An 18,688-nucleotide genomic window follows, 5' to 3' on the forward strand; every position below is an offset into this window, starting at 1 on the left:
TAACCACCTACTGGAGAACACACCCAAGTCAGACCATAAGGCTGTGCTGAAAAGGCTGAAGGACGAGCAGACTCGTAAGCTGGCCATACTGGCCGAGCAGTATGACCACTCCATCAATGACATGCTGTCCACACAGGCTGTGAGTAAGGCAAGGAGACGTCTTTCACTAAACACTCGCACCACACCACCCTGGGGATTGTCCCTGACCTGCCCCGGGAGTTGTACCTGCAGTATCATGACCCTAGGGGTTGCACCTACCTAACCCATCCCAAGTGCCCCATGAGATGTACCTATACCCTGCCCTGGGGATTGTACCTACCCTACCTGCCAACCGGTCTGCTCCTATTGCAATAGTCTTTGTCACACGATGGTGTTCCTTGCTGGAAACTTATTTTCAAGCCACAAAACTTTTTTTTGTTTTGCTTGAGAATCTGATGTTTTTAGCAAGTGACACTATCATGCAATGAATTACAGTGTACAGTAAATGAAGCTTTAGTCCTGTTCTTTAGTGAAATCTCCCCTTGTTCTGTTTCACCTACAGTTGGAGGCCATCGATATTGTCCTTTTCTTTTTGCTGAGGTTTGCGTGATCTGCGCAAAAGGACAGTTAACACATTTTGGGCGGGAACCCCTTTTGGTGTTTTAAACATTGTTATAATTTATCTATTGAAAAATAGCAGATCTACAAGCTCATAGCGCGCCACCGAGTGGCGCGCTACGAGCTTGTAGGTCTGCTATTTTTGAAAAATCGTGAAAATATTTATTTCAGAAAACTGGAGGATTTAGAAGGATTTTTAAAAAATTTGAGGTCAGGCCTAAATGGGTCAAATGATAAGGGACAATATCGGTGGCACCCAACTGTAAATGACTACACTGTTAGCTGTTGAATTTCTCAGAGAAGTTGTTGGTTTACAGTAGCATCACTCCATGCATGAGAACTAAGCAGTGGAATGCAAGCGTTGATGAAACGTGCCATCTAAGATCAATGGTTCATCTGTTGGAACAATATAAAGGAAATCAGGTATGTTTTCAGTTTACAAATCTTTTCAAAGGAAATATTCACACATCCAATTCATCTGGTGCAGGTGCATTGGACAGTATCAATTTATCCGTTCAGGAAGAAAGATCCCACATACTACTGAGACTTTATTGAGTGTCTTGACTCTTGAGGGCACTCTTGACGACATGTGTTTAGCCGAAAAGCATCTGTCATTTTTTTTTGCGTTGGCTATTTAAAAATAGCAGATCTACGAGCTACTGTAACGGTGCTTGAACATTGCAATTTTTTAAAATGTTTTGAAAAATCTTGAAAGTGTGAGAACTACTGATTTAGAAGGCATTTGTAGAATCCGCCTCAGATCTTAATGGGTTAATAAAGTTGATGCTGCTGAGCAAGAGCAGTGTGCGGAATCTTTCTTTTTGTTTACAAATCTTGACTTACTAGTCACATTACTTTAAACCATTACTAGTCACATTACTTTAAACCATTACTAGTCACATTACTTTAAAGTGAAAATACCGTTTTGATTGCAATGGGACATTTAGGCTTCATTAAAATGACTAAATGTCCTCATAAGGCACTCCTTGTTTGCCACAATGTCTGCTGGTACTGGTGTTAAAGATTTTCCAGACACTGATTGAGTCAAACAATGTCCTTTGAGAGCAGACATAATGTTGGCTTGGGATCAGTGTCCTACACACTGCTGGTGTACACCTGTACGTTTGGTTTAATTAACTTAAATCTTAGTGGCCGCTTTTGACCTTCAGGTAGGTTATCACTTTGGCTCAAACCAAACCACCATTTTGATGAAAGATGATCTCTTATTGTTCCTAAGTCAATCTACTTACAGTACTATAATGGCCTATGATCAAAGATGATCTCTTATTGTTCCTAAGTCAATCTACTTACAGTACTATAATGGCCTATGATCAAAGATGATCTCTTATTGTTCCTAAGTCAATCTACTTACAGTACTATAATGGCCTATTAGTACAGGAAATCTATGGAAAATACAGGATCAACCTCTAACTAATTGCAAAAAAACCGAACTCAGCTGATTTTGCATCTTCAATATATCCTGAATAACAGAAAAAAAGTTGCCTGGAATTGTCTGAGGGGAAAGTGTTGAAAATGGCCTGTACAGTGTGGCCACCATTAACATCCTATTATAAGGTAATATTTTCTAAATGTCCTTATGCTTTAAGTAGCATGTGACATATCAAACTAGGGGGTTTTCATGATGCTGAATCCATTCCAAGCATTAGTTTTGCATAAAAACACTCATTGGGCTAAATTTGGCCATAGCAACTTGCCCAAATGTGCTGACCTCGTTACATTTTGGCAAGTTGCTATGGCCAAATTTAGCCCAATGAGTGTTTTTATGCAAAACTAATGCTTGGAATGGCTTCAGCATCATGACAACAACCTAGTTTGATATGTCACATGCTACTTAAAGCATAAGGAAATTTAGAAAATATTGCCTTATAATAGGATGTCAATGGTGGCCATACTGTACAGGCCATTTTCAACACTTTCCCCTCAGACAATTCCAGGCAACTTTCTTTCTGTTATTCAGGATATATTGAAGATGCAAAATCAGTTGAGTTTGGTTTTTTTGCAATTAGTTAGAGGTCAAATTACATTATTACTGGACTATATGCCATTCGACCAAGCTCTCTTAATGGATTTTGTACACAATGAAAATTGTGTACATAATTATAACGTGTTATAGTTTCCCAGCTTATATGCTTGAAGGTTGATAATAAAGTAGTTATCTTCCCTAAAAGTTGTTTCACTACACTGTACACTTGTCGTTCATTATATCATGCATCATTGCAAGATTATTTCAGGTTGCACAACAGTTGCATCTATTACATCCTCTATTTCAATATCCTCAAATGTGTACTTTAATTTAACTTTATTCTCAATTTCTTAAGTGTGGTCAAAAATGTAGTCAACTCCAGCACATTGAGCAAACTTGTGGAATCATGGCAACCCACTTAATGCACACAACCAACGTATGGCTGAACGATCTTCATCCCACTGCACACACTCAACACACCTGAATGATCTTCACCCCACTGCCTTTCCATCTCTGGGGAAGCTTTGCTCTTCCACAACCGTTAACCTCTCTCTAAACCTCTTTCCTAACCCTGCAAACGAACAATGAGCCGGTCCCTCACACAAACCCTGCTGTGTCATCCAGTCTTTTTACTTTCCCTATTTGCGTCCGTTTTCAGCTGCGACTGGACGAAACCCAGGAAGCCGAGTACCAGGTGCTGCGGATGCAGCTCCAACAGGAGCTGGAGCTGCTCAACGCCTACCAGAGCAAGATCAAGATCCACACGGACACACAGCATGACAGAGAGGCCAAGGACCTGGAGCAGAGGGTGTCCATCCGCCGGGCCCTGCTGGAGCAGAGGGTGAGAGTATTAACCCGATTAAGACCTGAGGCCCATTCTAAAAATGTCTTCTGAAACAGTTTTCTGTTTTAGAAGTCAAAGGTTTTAAAACTTTATTCGTGTCAAGGAACCTCAAAATTATATGTAGTTGTTTGCGGACCCCCATCTCAAAATATTTTGTTCCAGGGACCCCCAGAAGGAAAGATTTGAGTAAAGAATGTTCACTTTAAAAAATAATATATATCCGGTGCAGCCAAACATCCGTGCTGTGTACTGGACACTGGTAAGAATGTACAGTCCATTTAGATATGCATGATCAGCACATTTCAGCTGGTTATTGAAAATTAACTTGGCGGCCTGGACCGCTGGCGCAGCTGTCCAGGCACCTAGGCTACAATGTAGTCTGAAACGTGTCGCTGATTCGAGTCCCGATCCTAACGGCCTTAGCACGCATTTCACTGCCCATTTCCTATCAATAAAATTAAAAAAGGAACATTAACGTTGCTATAGATCAGGGGTTCTCTACGTTTTTGGCTGGGGACCCCCGGAAATCCTTTGGCCATGTCTCGCGACCTCCGCCCTGCCACCCTCCCCACCCCCAATACAAATTGACCGCTACAATAAGACTAAAACTAGGATTCTAGACTAGAGCATTGTGACAATGGCATTCTGAGAACCTTTCAGTCGACAAGTGAAACTGTACATAGGATTTCTCAACAGCACCACACTACCTAAGGTTTTTAAATAATATATCTGCATACAGTCATTATACGCATTAGGCAACCTGAAGCTTATATTTATAAACTTACTCCAGAAGGGGGTAGTAGAGAGGAGTATAGGCAATGTGCTCTAAACTTCTAAAAAGTGACAAGGACACATTTTGTTAATTTTGTTAGCCTGAGCATAATAATACATGGTGTAGCCAGACTAGCCACATGTTGTCATTATCTTCATCATCAGATATTTAATTTGTATTTATTGCTGGATATTTTATTTTATTACAAACCCCCCCACCCCCCCCCCTCCACACCCACACCCAGATCGAGGAGGAGATGGTGTCATTGCAGAACGAGCGCTCGGAACGCATCCGCACCCTGCTGGAGAGGCAGGCCAGCGAGATCGAGTCGTTCGACTCGGAGAGCCTGCGCCTGGGCTTCAGCAACATGGCTCTGACGGGCATCCCCAGTGAGGCCTACCCAAAGCAGGGCTACCCCAACGTCCCGCCACCGCCCGGCTCGCGCTCCTCCAGCCACTGGAGCCACGGCATGCACCCTCAGAACCCCACCCCTCAGCCCCACTCGCGCCGCAGCCACAACAGCAGTGGTGGAGGGGGAGGAGGGGAACGCAGGAGCGAGTCCTCTTCTTCCCATGCTCTGAGCATGGCCCTGGGACTGGGGCGCGACGGCAGGGAGGCACACCACTCCTCCCGCTCCTCCGCCTCCTCCTCTTCCTCGTCATCATCGTCCTCGTCCCACCACCAGCGGCATCACCTGCCGCAGCACTACCACCACCAGAGCACGCCGCAGTTGTACCGCGAGCGGGAGAGGGATCGAGACAGGGAGCGTGAGAAGGAGAGGGAGAGGGAATGGAGTGCAGGGGTGCGGGGATCAGGGGGAGACCTGGCCCACCCGCACCCCCACCCCTTCGCCCATCACCTGCCGTCGCGCTCGTCCTCGCAGTCCTTGGCCATGCTGCCCCCGCCTCCGCCCGCCCCTCCCTCCGTCTCTGGCCCGTCCTCCTCTTCCTCCTCCTCCTCTTCCTCACAGGGAGGGATATATGTCAGTGGTGGTGGCGGGCTGGCTGTGCGTGGTGGCCCCAGCCTTATGGCGCTGAGGAACAGCCCCCAGCCCCTGAGGAGGACGGCGTCTGGAGGGGGCCCCGGGGGGGCTGGAGGGAGCGACGGCGTCCTGAGCCGGAGCACCTCGGTCACCTCGCACATCTCCAATGGCTCACACATCTCCTACTCTTAAAGCAGGGAAGAGGATGAGTAGGGAGAGGTTAGGGGCTGGCATGGCAATGCACTCTTAGATTTAGAGAAAAGGGTGGGAGGGAGGCATTTAGGAAAGTAGCTACTGTATTAAAGGCTGTATCTCAATACTCTCAGGTGGCCTCCTTGTCTTGTGTCAACTCATTTACTTGCCTTTGCACGTTAGAATCCTCAGTGTTCAAGGTGTAGGTGGACCTTTGAGGTGGTCTGAGGGCCCTATGAATTGAACACTGAGGATTTTACTGTGTAGGCTGATGTCAAATCGTGGGACGGGTGAAATCACGCACGTTGACATACGTGACACATATGAGGCGAGGGAGAAGGCCAGCCGTCAGACTACTGAGGCACAGTCTTTCTCTCTAGACTCAGGGTGGGCAGAGGCTAGAGGTTTCTTCCCATTCTCAGAGGAACAAAAGGAAGGAGTGACGGAGGAATGTAAATCGCCCGTCGTACCGTTGGGGGGAGGTATGGGAGGTTACAAGTTTTTTTTATTTTTATCCTCACTACTACTTGTAAAAAAGTGAGATAGGAGGCACAAGAGGAGGGACATTTGACCTTTTTTTTCTTTCGTTTTCTTCCTACAGTTGCAAAGCGACAGGGTAGTCATATAGCCATGTCTTCTTCTATGATATTCTGTGATGGAATGGAGAAAGAGAGAGGACAGTTTAAAGTATAGATGAGTCCTTTGCATTGTGTGCGTACTGTATGTATTGTGTGGTGTCCAGATATATCTAGCAAGCACTCGTAATGGGGAAGAATACAAATAAGAAAAACATGGGACACGTTAGTCTCTGTTCAGAGAGATGGCTGTGGATTCTAATTTTTTTATTTATTATTATTGATTTACAACTGTTATTTGATGTTTTGTTGATTTTTGTATTAAGTGTAAAAAGTAAAAAACAAACGAAACGTTGCTTGGAACGTCACCAATGCCTTTAAGGGGTACTTAAGGGATGTCGTGCCATTAAGATTTTGATTTGATGACCGCAAGATAATTATTATGGTATATACTTAAATATGAGTACACCGAATGTTTGTAAAGGCAAAAGACACTGCTCTATAAAAAAGCACCCTGAAATGACAAGAAACATTTGTGTGGACATGTACAAAAGACATGAAAAAAAGAAAAGAAAAAAGCTTTATGGCATTCCCTAACATATTGCATATCTAAACAACATAGTGTCTATGGAAGTCACTGGCAATGCATGATATAAATGTACAAAACATTTGTAAACATGACCAAACGCATCTGAAATGTACGGTAATAGTTACCTGTCCAAGTTTCACTGGCATCTAAAAATCACCTGTCCCACATTTTTGACATTTTATTGTAAATATTTATGGGAATATGAAAAGTCCAAATGAAAGTAATTGGTTTTATATAGTAACAAAGAGGATGATAGTAATTTTGATATATTCAAATGAGTATTGAATTCCAGATTTAGAGCAACAAAGCCAACTGCATTTTCTATAGGTGTCAATATTACCATGACCAATCCTGATGTAATTGTTGTTGTAATCATGTTCACATTTTTCATACTCTCAAGACAAGGCCCACTTTTGATCATGGGGTTGGAAAGTTGTAAAAACTAAAAACAATCAATTAATAGTTGATTAAAAAATATTGCATTGTCAGGTACGGGGTGGGTTCCAGGAATTAATGATTATTAATAAGGGATTATTAATAATTGTTAAGGATTTATGTATGTGTGTGTGTCGAGCAGTATACAGTCTAGTTATATTGCCACTTTTGTAGACAACAAAACGTAATTTTATTGACACTTGTGACCCTTCTACAATGGTAGGACACCACTGAAAAGCAACATGAAATATTCAAGAGGCAACATCAGTTCAGGTGAACTTTACTCCTCTGTACAATCCTTTTTTATTATTGATTTTGTTTTGTTAAAATGCTGCCTATACTAGAATGAAAGTGACGGATTTCCTTTTCTTTTCAACTGAGAAATAAGTTAGTTGTTCTACTACTTGAGCTCACGCTGAACCTCTCAAAGAAGCATGAAGAGCAAGGAACATGGAGGAGGCCAGCAGTGCAACCAACTGATCTGGGAGTGTGTTTTTGGACTGGGGAAAGGGACTTGGCCCCCAATGAGCTGCTGTGAACGTGCGCCCTCTTGTGGCAGTGACCGGAGCAGCCTGTCTATTTTTTAATGGAGGTCAATCAATGATTCATGAGCATGATGATGCCCATGATTCTGAGGCCTGAAGGTTCTCTCCCCCTCACTCCTTCCTGCAAGGCTGCCGTTTACTTGAAATGGGGCTCTGGAATTATGTACCTTTTGAAATGAAAACACCAGCTCAAGACAATTCCCTGTTTACAACCTAATACTTTATGCTTGGTTGGAATCTCAGTGCATGCATAAACTCATATAAACTATTAGGAGTGGCTATTTGATGGTGTGAAGAGGTAGGTTTCACAATGGCAACATGCTTGCTCATCTCTCCTGTGAGGATTGGACTGTTCTCGGATTCAAAAGGGGGACTGTGGTTAGAGCAGGGAAATCCCAGTTGTCCCATGTTGAAATGGATGAAGGATAAGTAATGACGCTGACTCATCTGTGTGGACAAAATGTTTGTGTTTTGCAGAGGGGACATTTTGGGTTAAAAAACAAACAACTCTTTAATCGTATTACATATTCAAATCAAGCAATTCCGAGCTTGAGGAGGAGTGGAAATGATAGTCTTTAAAGACGTATTGAGGAATAAAAGAAGGGTAATTTAAAGTAATTAAAATGATAATAAATTGATATTAACACACGTGACTGTGTCTTTATAATTTGAATGCATGTAATATATTTAACCATGTTGGTTATTGTTAATAGCCTATAACTTAGCCTAAGTAGGTTATCATTATCCAGTGTATGTTGTCATCTATTGCAAAAAATATCACGTAGAACAATATGGGGCTTTCTTTAAATTAACAGTGTCTTTCTTGTGCTCTCACTGACTGTTCCTGTGCTTATTATCTGTCTCTGACATCATCATTATTAATAAGGCTCTTTTCCTGTGCGCACGCACTACCCTTTAAGATGCGTCGCTAATGGAATGTCATTATGGTAGGTATGGTATGTCGTTTCCCATGCCGACCATGTTCCCTACACGGTGACGGTGGCAGCATAGGAATGCTGCTGCTCTATGCTCTAGTAGTAGTCTACTGATCTATTTCAGTGGTTCTTCTTCTTCTCAAGTTCTCATTCTCAAACTTTTTCTTGAAGCATTTCGCACCATAGATATATATATCTATGTTTCGCACCCCCTTATTGGCGTATATCTATTCGCCCCTTATTGTTTTGGCTACACGCCATAGGCTAAATTTATTTTGTGTCTGACCACTCCGAAGAGATTTTTCTCAACTTGTGTGTGTGTGGGGGGGAGCTCAAAGCACATCGATTTTTTTTGAATAGCCTGCTAAAGTATAAAATAAGGATAAAAGCAAGCCATGGGGTTAAACTCAACTGATTGTATAATGTTGTAGCTAATAATGTAGTCCCCCTCCTCCCTGCTTCAAGGACCCCCGGGGGTCTCTGGACGGACCCCTCTTTGAGTCACCACTGTTCTGTTCTATTCTGTTTATCTCTACCAACGCTGCCTGCTGGCTGGCGCTGCTGCATTTTCCGTCGGCCAAAACAATCCCAGGGAAGGAAGAGGCTCGGATCCGCTCCATTGAGGGAGACGGAAATGAGAGGGGGGGGGTTGTCCCAGAAACCCTATCCCTTTAAGAGCAAGTGGGACATAGCGGTGCGAGGAGAAAAAAGGAGAGGAGGGGGAGAGAAGAAAGAGGAATTAAAAAAGAAAAGGAAGAAACAGACAGGGAGGGAGGAGGGAGAGCGAGCGATAAAAAAAGAAAGATGACATCCTCGCAATCCAACCGCCGAGGTGGAGCGAAAGGCTGCGGCCCGGCGAGAGCGCTCTTTGCCCGGGTCACGGCTTGAATCCAACAGCGAGGCTTCGACAAACACCCGATTGGCCTATTGGGGGGGAATCGGGAGAAAATAGATTCATACATTAAAACAAGCATGAGCTGCTTATTCTTATCAGATGCGTGTTATTTAAGCTCTTGTGATACTTATACTTGTGCGTAAAATGCATTTTATTTCACGTAGAATGTATTACGTTTACAGCTAAACAATACTGATAATGTGCTATTTGTTGATTTGAAATATATTTTTGTTGTTGCTATAGATATATGCATTTCTGTATAATCAATCTTTGATCAATTAAACTTCAAAGAGAAATATAGTCCATTATTGTTACCCGGGCCAGCACCACTACTGTCTCGTCAACTGCAGCGCAGTCAAACAGCTGCGTGCATTTTAATTGATAGAATAGACTACCTCAATGAGAAAACATATTTTTGCAAACAGATTCACTCAAGTTATTTTTTCAAGAAACATCCAGAAGCCCGTCGTTTTTTGCTGCAGTATAGGCGACTAATCGTCGGTGGGGTGATCAAAAGAATGCGAACGGCTCGCTCGCTTATCTCAATCAGGACTAGCTGACTTTTATAATCTCCATCGCTTTGGCGCAAAATGGATGCTGCTTGGAGCAATTTTCTCTTCCAGGTAGGCCTAAGAAACAATTGCAGTAGTAGATCTGTTTATGGTCGCATTTTCTGGCCGCAGTTCTGTAGCGGGGCCTATATCGCCTCTGTCCAGCAATCCTTATACCTTCAGCATCATCTTGTGTTTAACTAAAAGTGCCACCACCTCAAGACAATGGCAGTCACTTCTATTTACATTTGGGTGATGGCCTTGTGTTTACTTCTCCAGAATACTCCCACCCAAAACCAAGTGGAGGGGAGCCTCCAATCAGAGCTCATGCCAGTGCATACGAGTTCTCCCCAGACCCCACCCACAGAACACATAGCACAGCCTCCCTCAACGGTGGACACTGCTGCTCTCAATGAAGATCCTACACCTGGTGAGGAATAGCCACACAACATGTGGATTTGGGTGTAAAATAATAATAACTTTTGTGAACATGTCTTTGTTGTCTAGCTACTGTAGTAGAGTGGTTCTCAAACCTTTTAATTTCAACAACCCCCCCATAACTCTTTGAGTGTGTACAAAATTGTCTTGTGGGTCCATTTGGTTCCATTTGTTACACGCTCCATTTGGAACCCCCCTCAAAGAACCCAGAGACCCCACTTTGAGAACCACTATGTCAGATTTGACACGGTTGTAAAATGACCTCTAAGACTCAAATTTACAATTATTTTTGTTCCCATCTCTCTCTCTCTGTTTCTCCCTCTCTCACTTCCTTCCATTCTTCCCCTCCTGGTGTTGTTGCACACCCACCGACTGTGCAGTGAAGCCAGTGTCCCGGCCGGCACGTGTCCCCCACATCTGTGCCATCTGCAACAAGCAGTTCAAGAACAACTACAACCTGCGTCGCCACCAGTCGGTTCACACCGGGGTACGAATGAAGGACAGGGCCAGAGAGCAGGCGGAGGGGGCAAAGGAGGGAGCAGATGGACAGGTGTTGGTGGCGGCGGCGGCAGCCCCATCGGTGATGACGGTTGGGGCAGGAGGGAGGATGGAGAGGCACACGATTCCCCTCTCTCTTCTCCACCTCTCCTTACCTCCCCCTCTAGCCCCTCCCGGCGTGCTGGCGGGGGTCCAGCACCCTCCTCCCATGTGTAGTCAGGATGGCCAAGGGGTTGCCATGGCGGGCATAGTGGCTAGTGTTAACCCCCTTGTTCCGCCTCCTGCTGCTGTCGTCATGGCCACTACTGGGGCGACAGTACAGGTGGGTCAGGGCCTTGTGGAGATGGCTGTCGTCCGGCCCCAACGTAAGAGCATACCTCTAGCACACTGTGTCACAAACCGCTTGGACTCTCGGGGAACCAGATTGTTTTTTTGTGGCCCCGGAACTTGATCACTTTAATTGAAACTAACCATTTTTATGTACAAAAAAGTTTACTCAGTTCAAGGGCCTGTCATTAAGGTCTATCATCAGTCCCCAGGTCCTGAGTTTGAGAAGCACTGTGCTAGAAGCCCATCAAACTCCCCTGCATGCTCTCAAGAGATAGAAAAAGACTTGCATCTATTGGAAAGTGTTTCCCATGACATGAAAAAGAAACAATTGTTGGAAATATCTTACACTAGAGCACAATATTTCAGGAAACAATTACACATAGATCAGGAAAATTATCATTGTGGATTTGCATGGTTTCAATAGGAGATATGAAATATAATAATAAGAATGAATGTACTCTACGAGAGCAGTGGTTTTCAAACTGTTGGTGACCACGGCACACCACAAGGCAAGTTAAAATCTCAAGGCATACCTTACATCCATGTGAAATAGCCTGGGCTTCCCTCATGGCACGCCGTTTGGGAACCACTGTACTAGATTATAGTCCCTACCTATCAAAACCATGTAGCGTGAGTCTCCCTTTCCTTGTTTTTGTCCGCCTCAGCGACCATCAAATCCCAATCCTAACCCAGTGAGGAAGAACCATGCCTGTGAGACGTGCGGGAAGGCCTTCCGTGATGTTTACCACCTCAACCGCCACCGTCTGTCACATTCGGATGAGAAGCCCTTCTCCTGTCCGATCTGCCAGCAGCGTTTCAAGAGGAAGGACCGTATGAGTCACCATGTACGCTCCCACCAGGGAGGGGTGGAAAAACCCTATGTCTGCCCCCACTGTGCCAAGGCGTTCTCCAGGTGATGCTATGAAACAGACTGGGAACGTTTCTCTCGTTCATTACAATTTCTGCAGGGCCTGAGTCGGTATTTAAGGCTGTGTTCATATTCATACTGGCAGCCCAAATTCGATTTCTGCCTATCCAGATTACAATTAGGTTGGCTTTATGAACAGCAGAAAAACAAATGGAAACAGATTTTTGTTCATCGATTTGAACCACTTCCCTTCCCTAGGTGGTTTGAAATGTGACTCAAATCTGATTTCTAAAGATGTGTCTCAGTCGGGAGTCTCTTGACACTGAAGCCTGACTGACAATGCATCGCATGTAGATTGGCTATTTGCTGTGAGTGTCAATTAAGCATTATTCATGCCTATGCTGTTACATTGTTACAGCAGCGACCAATGCAGATAGGTTGATAATGTCTAAAAAGATAATCTGTCTGATCACTTGCAAATAACAGCGTGCTCAGTCCTGAAGATCATGTTTGAGAAACAATCCGGATTTGACTGCAGTCTGAACAAAGCCTTATTGCGTGAATAATAATGCATTATTGGCCCGTTTCAAAATAGCCTGCCCTTGCTTATCCATTGCAGATGAAAGATCTTTGACTTTTGCAACTTTTATCTAACAGATTGTGTGTCCTCTTTCCCTCAGGCCTGATCATCTCAACAGTCATGTAAGACAGGTGCACTCTTCTGAGCGTCCCTTCAAGTGTCCGGTACTTTACTTAGTTACCTGATAATGATAACAGTAATAATACTCATTTAGCAAATTTGTTATTTGCCCCAATAAGATTAGCAACGCCTGTACTAACATGTACACAGTATCCCTGATAGAAGTTGATATTGTGGCTATGGCTAATGTATTTAGGTTCATCCCTTTTATATATCAACAAATGAATCTTCAGAATATGAATATTAACATTCATTATGCCTTTTAGCTTTTTCATAATCAGGATAACAGGTTATTATTTTAATTTGTCGTAACTTTTGCCTCAAAATGAATAGGCCTACTGAATACTAAAGCAACATAAAAATATGCAGGGTGTTTCTGAGGATAAAATTACATTTGATAATCCTTTTTTGTGAGTTTCCAAGCTCTCAATGGGTCTTGTAGGGATGGATAGAATTAAAACTTACTGTTATTACTTGTTTGCAATTGTTGCAATTAGCTTTTAGGCATATTTTATTTGAAGCATTTCAACAAAAAATATATATAGTTAAATGCAGAATATGACTTTATGCCAAAAAAGCATTTTTCCTTTGTTACTTTATTGAATCCAATACACATTTCAAGGTCTAACTGTTCTGCATTTAATAATAATCTGCCATTTATCACGTTCTCATTTAGACCTGTGACTCTAGCTTTGCTACAAAGGACCGCCTGCGTGCCCACATGATTCGCCACGAGGAGAAGGTCCCCTGTCACATCTGTGGCAAGCTCCTCTCTGCTGCTTACATCACAGATCATATGAGGGTACACAACCAGTCCCAGCACCATGCCTGTCATCTCTGTAACCGCAGTAAGTACAAATGATATTTAGTGTCATCATGGGGAGTCTCTATAAAAAAGTGATGCATATTTAATTCATCCTTAAATACAATAAATGGTGCACTTTATATAGCACCTTTAATATCCAAGGCGCTTTACATAGATTGTGCATTACATTCATCCATTCACACACCGATGGCGGAGGAAACCATGCAAGGCACCACCCTGCACATCGGGAGCAATTAGGGGTTCAGCGTCTTGCTCAAGGACACTTCGACACTAAGTCTGTTATATTCACAACAATGTGAAGGGTTGCAGGCACAAGCTAGCTGGATTTGTCCTCGGTCCGAGCTTATTGTGGAGGATAATGATAAAAGTACCCACAGCAGGGACCCTGAAAATATCTGTTTTTTTAGCAGTGCCATCAGCAATCGTGGTGCCTCTGTGGGGGGTAGGTTGTGGTGTTTTTTTGTGGAGTTACAGAGGAGGGGGAAAGTGATTGGCCGTTTTAAGCATAATGGGGCTTCTGGGCTGTGTTGGACAGGGGACGAGGGAGTTTCTCGGGAATAGGTTTAATGCAAGTCTTTTCTAGTTGTTCCATCCTATCGGTGAACTCCAAATGAGGGTTGGGGAGAGGGGGGGAAAACAAGAATAATGGCGAGTCTAGGACCGAGGGTGTGTCTGTAGTAGAAGGTCATTCCATTCACCTCTGCCACGTGGCATCATGGTTGATTCTTCTTTTTAAACAAAACATACTGAAAAAAAAATGTATTAAAAAAATACAAGCCACACAAGAAAAATACAGACCCCCCTCCCCCCACACACACACTTCCTACCCCTATCCCAGAAAGGTAAACAACACAGCTACTCAATATTGTCCATAATACCCATTGACAACAGCAACTTATGTAGATAGTGAAATCAACCAAGAGGGGATATTGAAGGTAGAACCTCAAAGAGCCTACTCCAAATCTTTTCATAAGTAGCTTTATCACGGTTGATTCTGGGTCCTTGTTGTGCTATTATGTCCTTGTGGGGTAAAGATTGCTATTTCACAGATTGGACTGGGATTGTGGTTAGGGTTAGGGTTACAGTGGGTGTTACAGTGGGGGACTGGGGAGTATCAGAGGTGATAGAGGACAAATAAAATATTGCCCATTTGTAGCTTTACTCTGAACTTGGATCAGGTGGCCATCCGCTTTGAAGAGGTGTCTCCAGAACAGATTGAAACGGTCAATGTAGTCCAGCTAGTTGCAGGTTCTATGTAGATAGACAGAGAAGCCTGCTAAACGTATGTCTCTGTTGGTTGCTGTTGGTACTCCCTGATGAATGTAGATGCATCTACTTTGCCAAGTATATTAAACAGTTCAATGAACTCGTTGTAGCTGTGAATGTTATTATTTGTTAATTTGCTTACACATGCACAATGATTACATTTAGGTGCTTAGACAGTATGATGTTTTCACTTTTGTCACTGACCACTGTATCATTTAGGCAGCAGATGTCTATGTCAATCTCCATGTACATTACCTAGGCCCTAGGTAATGTACATGGACCCTAGGTCCTAGGTAATGTACATGGACCCTAGGTCCTAGGGTAGTCACCAAAGTGACTTTTAACAAATGGTCTTTGTTTCTCATTAGCAGGCAGAATAATTCTAATATGAACACTTTGCCCTAAACACATCTCAATAACATTATCTTTGACTTTATTTGGAATTTATACTATTGGGCAGGTAACTTGATAGCTTTGGCATACTCGCTTCCAACGTATGACAACGATTTGGCCCCTGTCTGGGTCCAGATGGAGGCTGATGTAGCCTGCCTGCCTGCCAACCTCCCTCCCAGCTGTGTGTATTCGACATTGTCTATCGCACCACACCACACTTCCACCGCGCCTCATATCCCATCAGTGTATGTACTGTGTATGGGCTCAGGTGTGGTAACACTCGTTGGCACACTGTGCTCCAAATATCAGTTTGCCCCTTCGCTTTAGTGACTCCTTGGTCTGGTGTGAGAAGGCTATAGTCACATTTAAGCAGATTTATTTTGTCCATTTGACCAGCTCAGAGCTAAAGTTTGTATATTGATAGGCTAGCTGCTAGCACATTTGTGCTTGTTTGTTTAATTATTTACAGTGTATGTATTTATTTTGGGGGTTATTTTTCTCGTACAGTGAAGAGTTGTACAACCATCGACTATCGTCTTACTAGTGCACAGTCAAATTGCATCACTTATGTCATTCAACACAAACATACAAATCTGCCTGAGCAGCTATGATGTTGTGGTATTGTTTGTTTTCAACATTTGGGGAGCAGTATGAACCTTATTGCAAAGCGAGTGTACCTTCTGTATGTTCTCACTTCCACACTCAACACCACCTCTCCTCCACCAGGCTTCACCACCCTGACGTACCTTCGTGTCCACGCCCAGAAGCACCACGGCCAAGAGTGGAAGGATAGTGTGGGTGGCTTCGGCGGCACAGCCTCTGGCGGCGTCCTCGTGTGCCACCTGTGTGGTATTCACTGCAAGACACCCACCCAGCTCCAGGGCCACATGGGCACCCACAGCACCAGCTCCATCACCTCCAGCACAGGGCCCAGCAGCTCCATCTCGCTGAGCAGCATGGTGACAGCACCCACCGTCTATGTCACTGGTAATACAGTGGTGGACCTGCTAGTCACAGACTGCTCTAGCATTGCTGCTCCACAGACCCAGAGTTAGCAGTAGAAAGCTCAGCAATAATAAACCTCAGTCCCATAAACAGGGAGGGGTGGGAGGGGGTGGGCACAGTTAAGGGTTTAAGTTGCTAGCTAGATGCTGGTCTGGGTTCAGTTTTGTTATTTCCCTGCAAAATGGGGACGGTTAGGAATAGGATTTTGGTTGAGTGAGATAATCACTACTCAACGCTCAAGGGCAGTGTTACCCCAAGAGAAGCAATGACTAGCAGGTGTCAGTACAAGGGAGGAGTAAAGGGGTAGAGTTATGTTTATTTGAGCAGTGAAGACACTGTGTTTTAATGTGACATTCAAGTAAAGACAAGGAAATATGATGACCACGACAGGTTCATAGACGGTAACAGCGACAAGTAAGGTTTGTCATCCAAATATTCCTGAGTGCTCTGATGTTTTCGGGACTGTGGTATTGTGAGCATCTACTGTATTTCTCCTCCCACTCTTTGTTCTTTCTCTCCTTACTCTTTCTTGTCAATCCTGGCACTGGCTACTCTCTGCAAATGCACCAAGTACTGTATATTTCACACCAGCTCTCATCTTACCCCCATTTTTACAGCTTACTTATTGAAAATCCATAAGGCTTGTTTTAAAAAACAAAACAAAAGAAAACAAAACAAAAAAACAAAGTGTGGAAAATATAATTAATAAGACAAACCAGTGGACAGGAAAATATAGATTGATGTGTGCGCACCACATATGCAGTCAGGTCTGTTCTAGCATGTTAGCCTGCTAGTTTTTATTTGTTGACAAAAGTAATCACATTTGAACTGTAATACTAGATTGTGATGAGTCTCTGGAGGGCTGTTTCTAAATTGGCAAAATACCATATTCAACATTGTGGTTTGTAGAAACAATTGTGGGACTTGACAGTGAAGGTCAAAAAGATTTGGAGTTCAAGATGGAAGTCAAAATAGATTTGAGGGTTCTTAGATTGTCTTACAGCTCGTCTTCCTCCCGGAGTCCAGCCATGGTTAACACAAACAACAACAAATCATTATGCTATACAACAGCTCGGCTTCTGATCCAGCAAATTCTTCTTGCGCCTGAAAACTACCTTTTTGCATGAAAGTAAGCTAAGTAAGTCATACTTATAATTAGGGAGCTGTCATGACAAAAGAAAGTTTTAGCAGTCCAATTAAGTTAGTTGGTCGTAAACAAAAATATTCAAGAGAGTCAAGTATTGATTTATACAAAAAGAAATGTATCATTGTTGGCCATTCATTTAACTATCTGTCATTGCCATAGTCATTTGTTTTCTTCTATGTACCAGTACCATATGTGATGCTCATAAGTTAGATTTAGTCATGTTATTGTTAACGATACACTGTTAAATCCTGAGTGTGTTAATTTAACTCTGAATGTGTATAACTGTAACCAACAGTTGTACATATTAAGAGTTAAAGGAACACTGAGGATTTTCCAGCGCATACTGTACTATGTATAGCGTTTTAAATGCAGGTCATGTCGCTCCCCATGAATCATGAGAGGAACGATCACTTGTCCTTGGTATCTTTGATTGTTGTTTTTTTCTTTTCTTTTGTTTTCTATTATATTGTAATTGATGTGTGATGTCAGAAAAGGGCTTATAAAGTCATAGGTCAGGTTGAGAATTATATCTAGGAGGTTCCAATGTCTGACATCGCCTGATATGCTCTAAACAAATCCTGGTTCTGTACTGGAGTGCTTAATTTTTCAAATGATATATTTTTCTTCTTTTCTTTATTTTTTCTTTTCTTTTGTTAAGTGTTGGTACAGTATGTTATCTTAAAATTTGTAGAACTTTTTCCTTTTGTTTCTTTTTTTTTTTAGATCTTCCTGTTGAGAAAAGTAGTGAATAAGTATTTTTAGGTTTTCTGCATTACACTAAAAGAAAGTAATACCTCTACTCTAGGATCCTGTACAGCTCTTGCGATACATCTTAATGCCTTATTGTACTCAACTGCATTTTAATTATTTTATTCTAAAATATTTTAAATCTTAGTCATGGATTCATTAAGAATATTAATGGGATGTATTTATATTTATATTTTTATATTTCTCAACAGTATGCATGTCTATAAACAATTGTTAGAGCAAAAAAAGTCAATGATGCTTACTACATTATGTTATTATTTTGTAGATGAAGTAGAGATCATGTTATTATTTTGTAATTTTGACAATTAAAAGTAAAATGAGGAAACGGGCAGGGTGTTGCGTGTTCAGTTGTTCACCAGAGTACCTCCAGGGGTCCTTGAGGAGGTTTCTGAGGTAATATAACATTCAAATCAGTTTAACCACACCACTTTCACCCTATCTAAAGGCTCACAACATGTGATGTGTTGTGAGCTTGTAGATCATCTGTTTTCTGAAAAGTTTTGAAAGTTAATTTTTGAATAATTCTTAAATGAAGTTATTAATTAATGCAACA

The 18,688-nt window shown here is 42.6% G+C and overlaps 1 protein-coding gene across 3 annotated transcripts; it reads left to right on the top strand.

The window, feature by feature from the left end:
• The first annotated feature begins 9,034 nt into the window (after positions 1 to 9,034).
• Positions 9,035 to 18,464, top strand: mazb (MYC-associated zinc finger protein b (purine-binding transcription factor)). 3 transcript variants are annotated; one of them, XM_079493292.1, is made up of 7 exons: positions 9,035 to 9,968; positions 10,176 to 10,326; positions 10,715 to 11,154; positions 11,828 to 12,075; positions 12,711 to 12,774; positions 13,407 to 13,578; positions 15,942 to 18,464. In XM_079493292.1, the coding sequence occupies exons 1-7, from the start codon at positions 9,936 to 9,938 to the stop codon at positions 16,268 to 16,270; spliced, it is 1,437 nt and encodes a 478-aa protein (XP_079349418.1). In that variant the 5' UTR covers positions 9,035 to 9,935; the 3' UTR covers positions 16,271 to 18,464. The 3 variants fall into 3 exon arrangements, with proteins under 3 accessions (XP_079349418.1, XP_079349419.1, XP_079349420.1); XM_079493293.1 differs by having other exon boundaries at positions 12,711 to 12,732; XM_079493294.1 differs by having other exon boundaries at positions 10,715 to 10,821.
• Positions 18,465 to 18,688: the final 224 nt, after the last annotated feature.

This window comes from Electrona antarctica (genome assembly GCF_951216825.1).
Source record: "Electrona antarctica genome assembly, chromosome: 22".
Taxonomy (NCBI): Eukaryota; Metazoa; Chordata; class Actinopteri; order Myctophiformes; family Myctophidae; genus Electrona; species Electrona antarctica.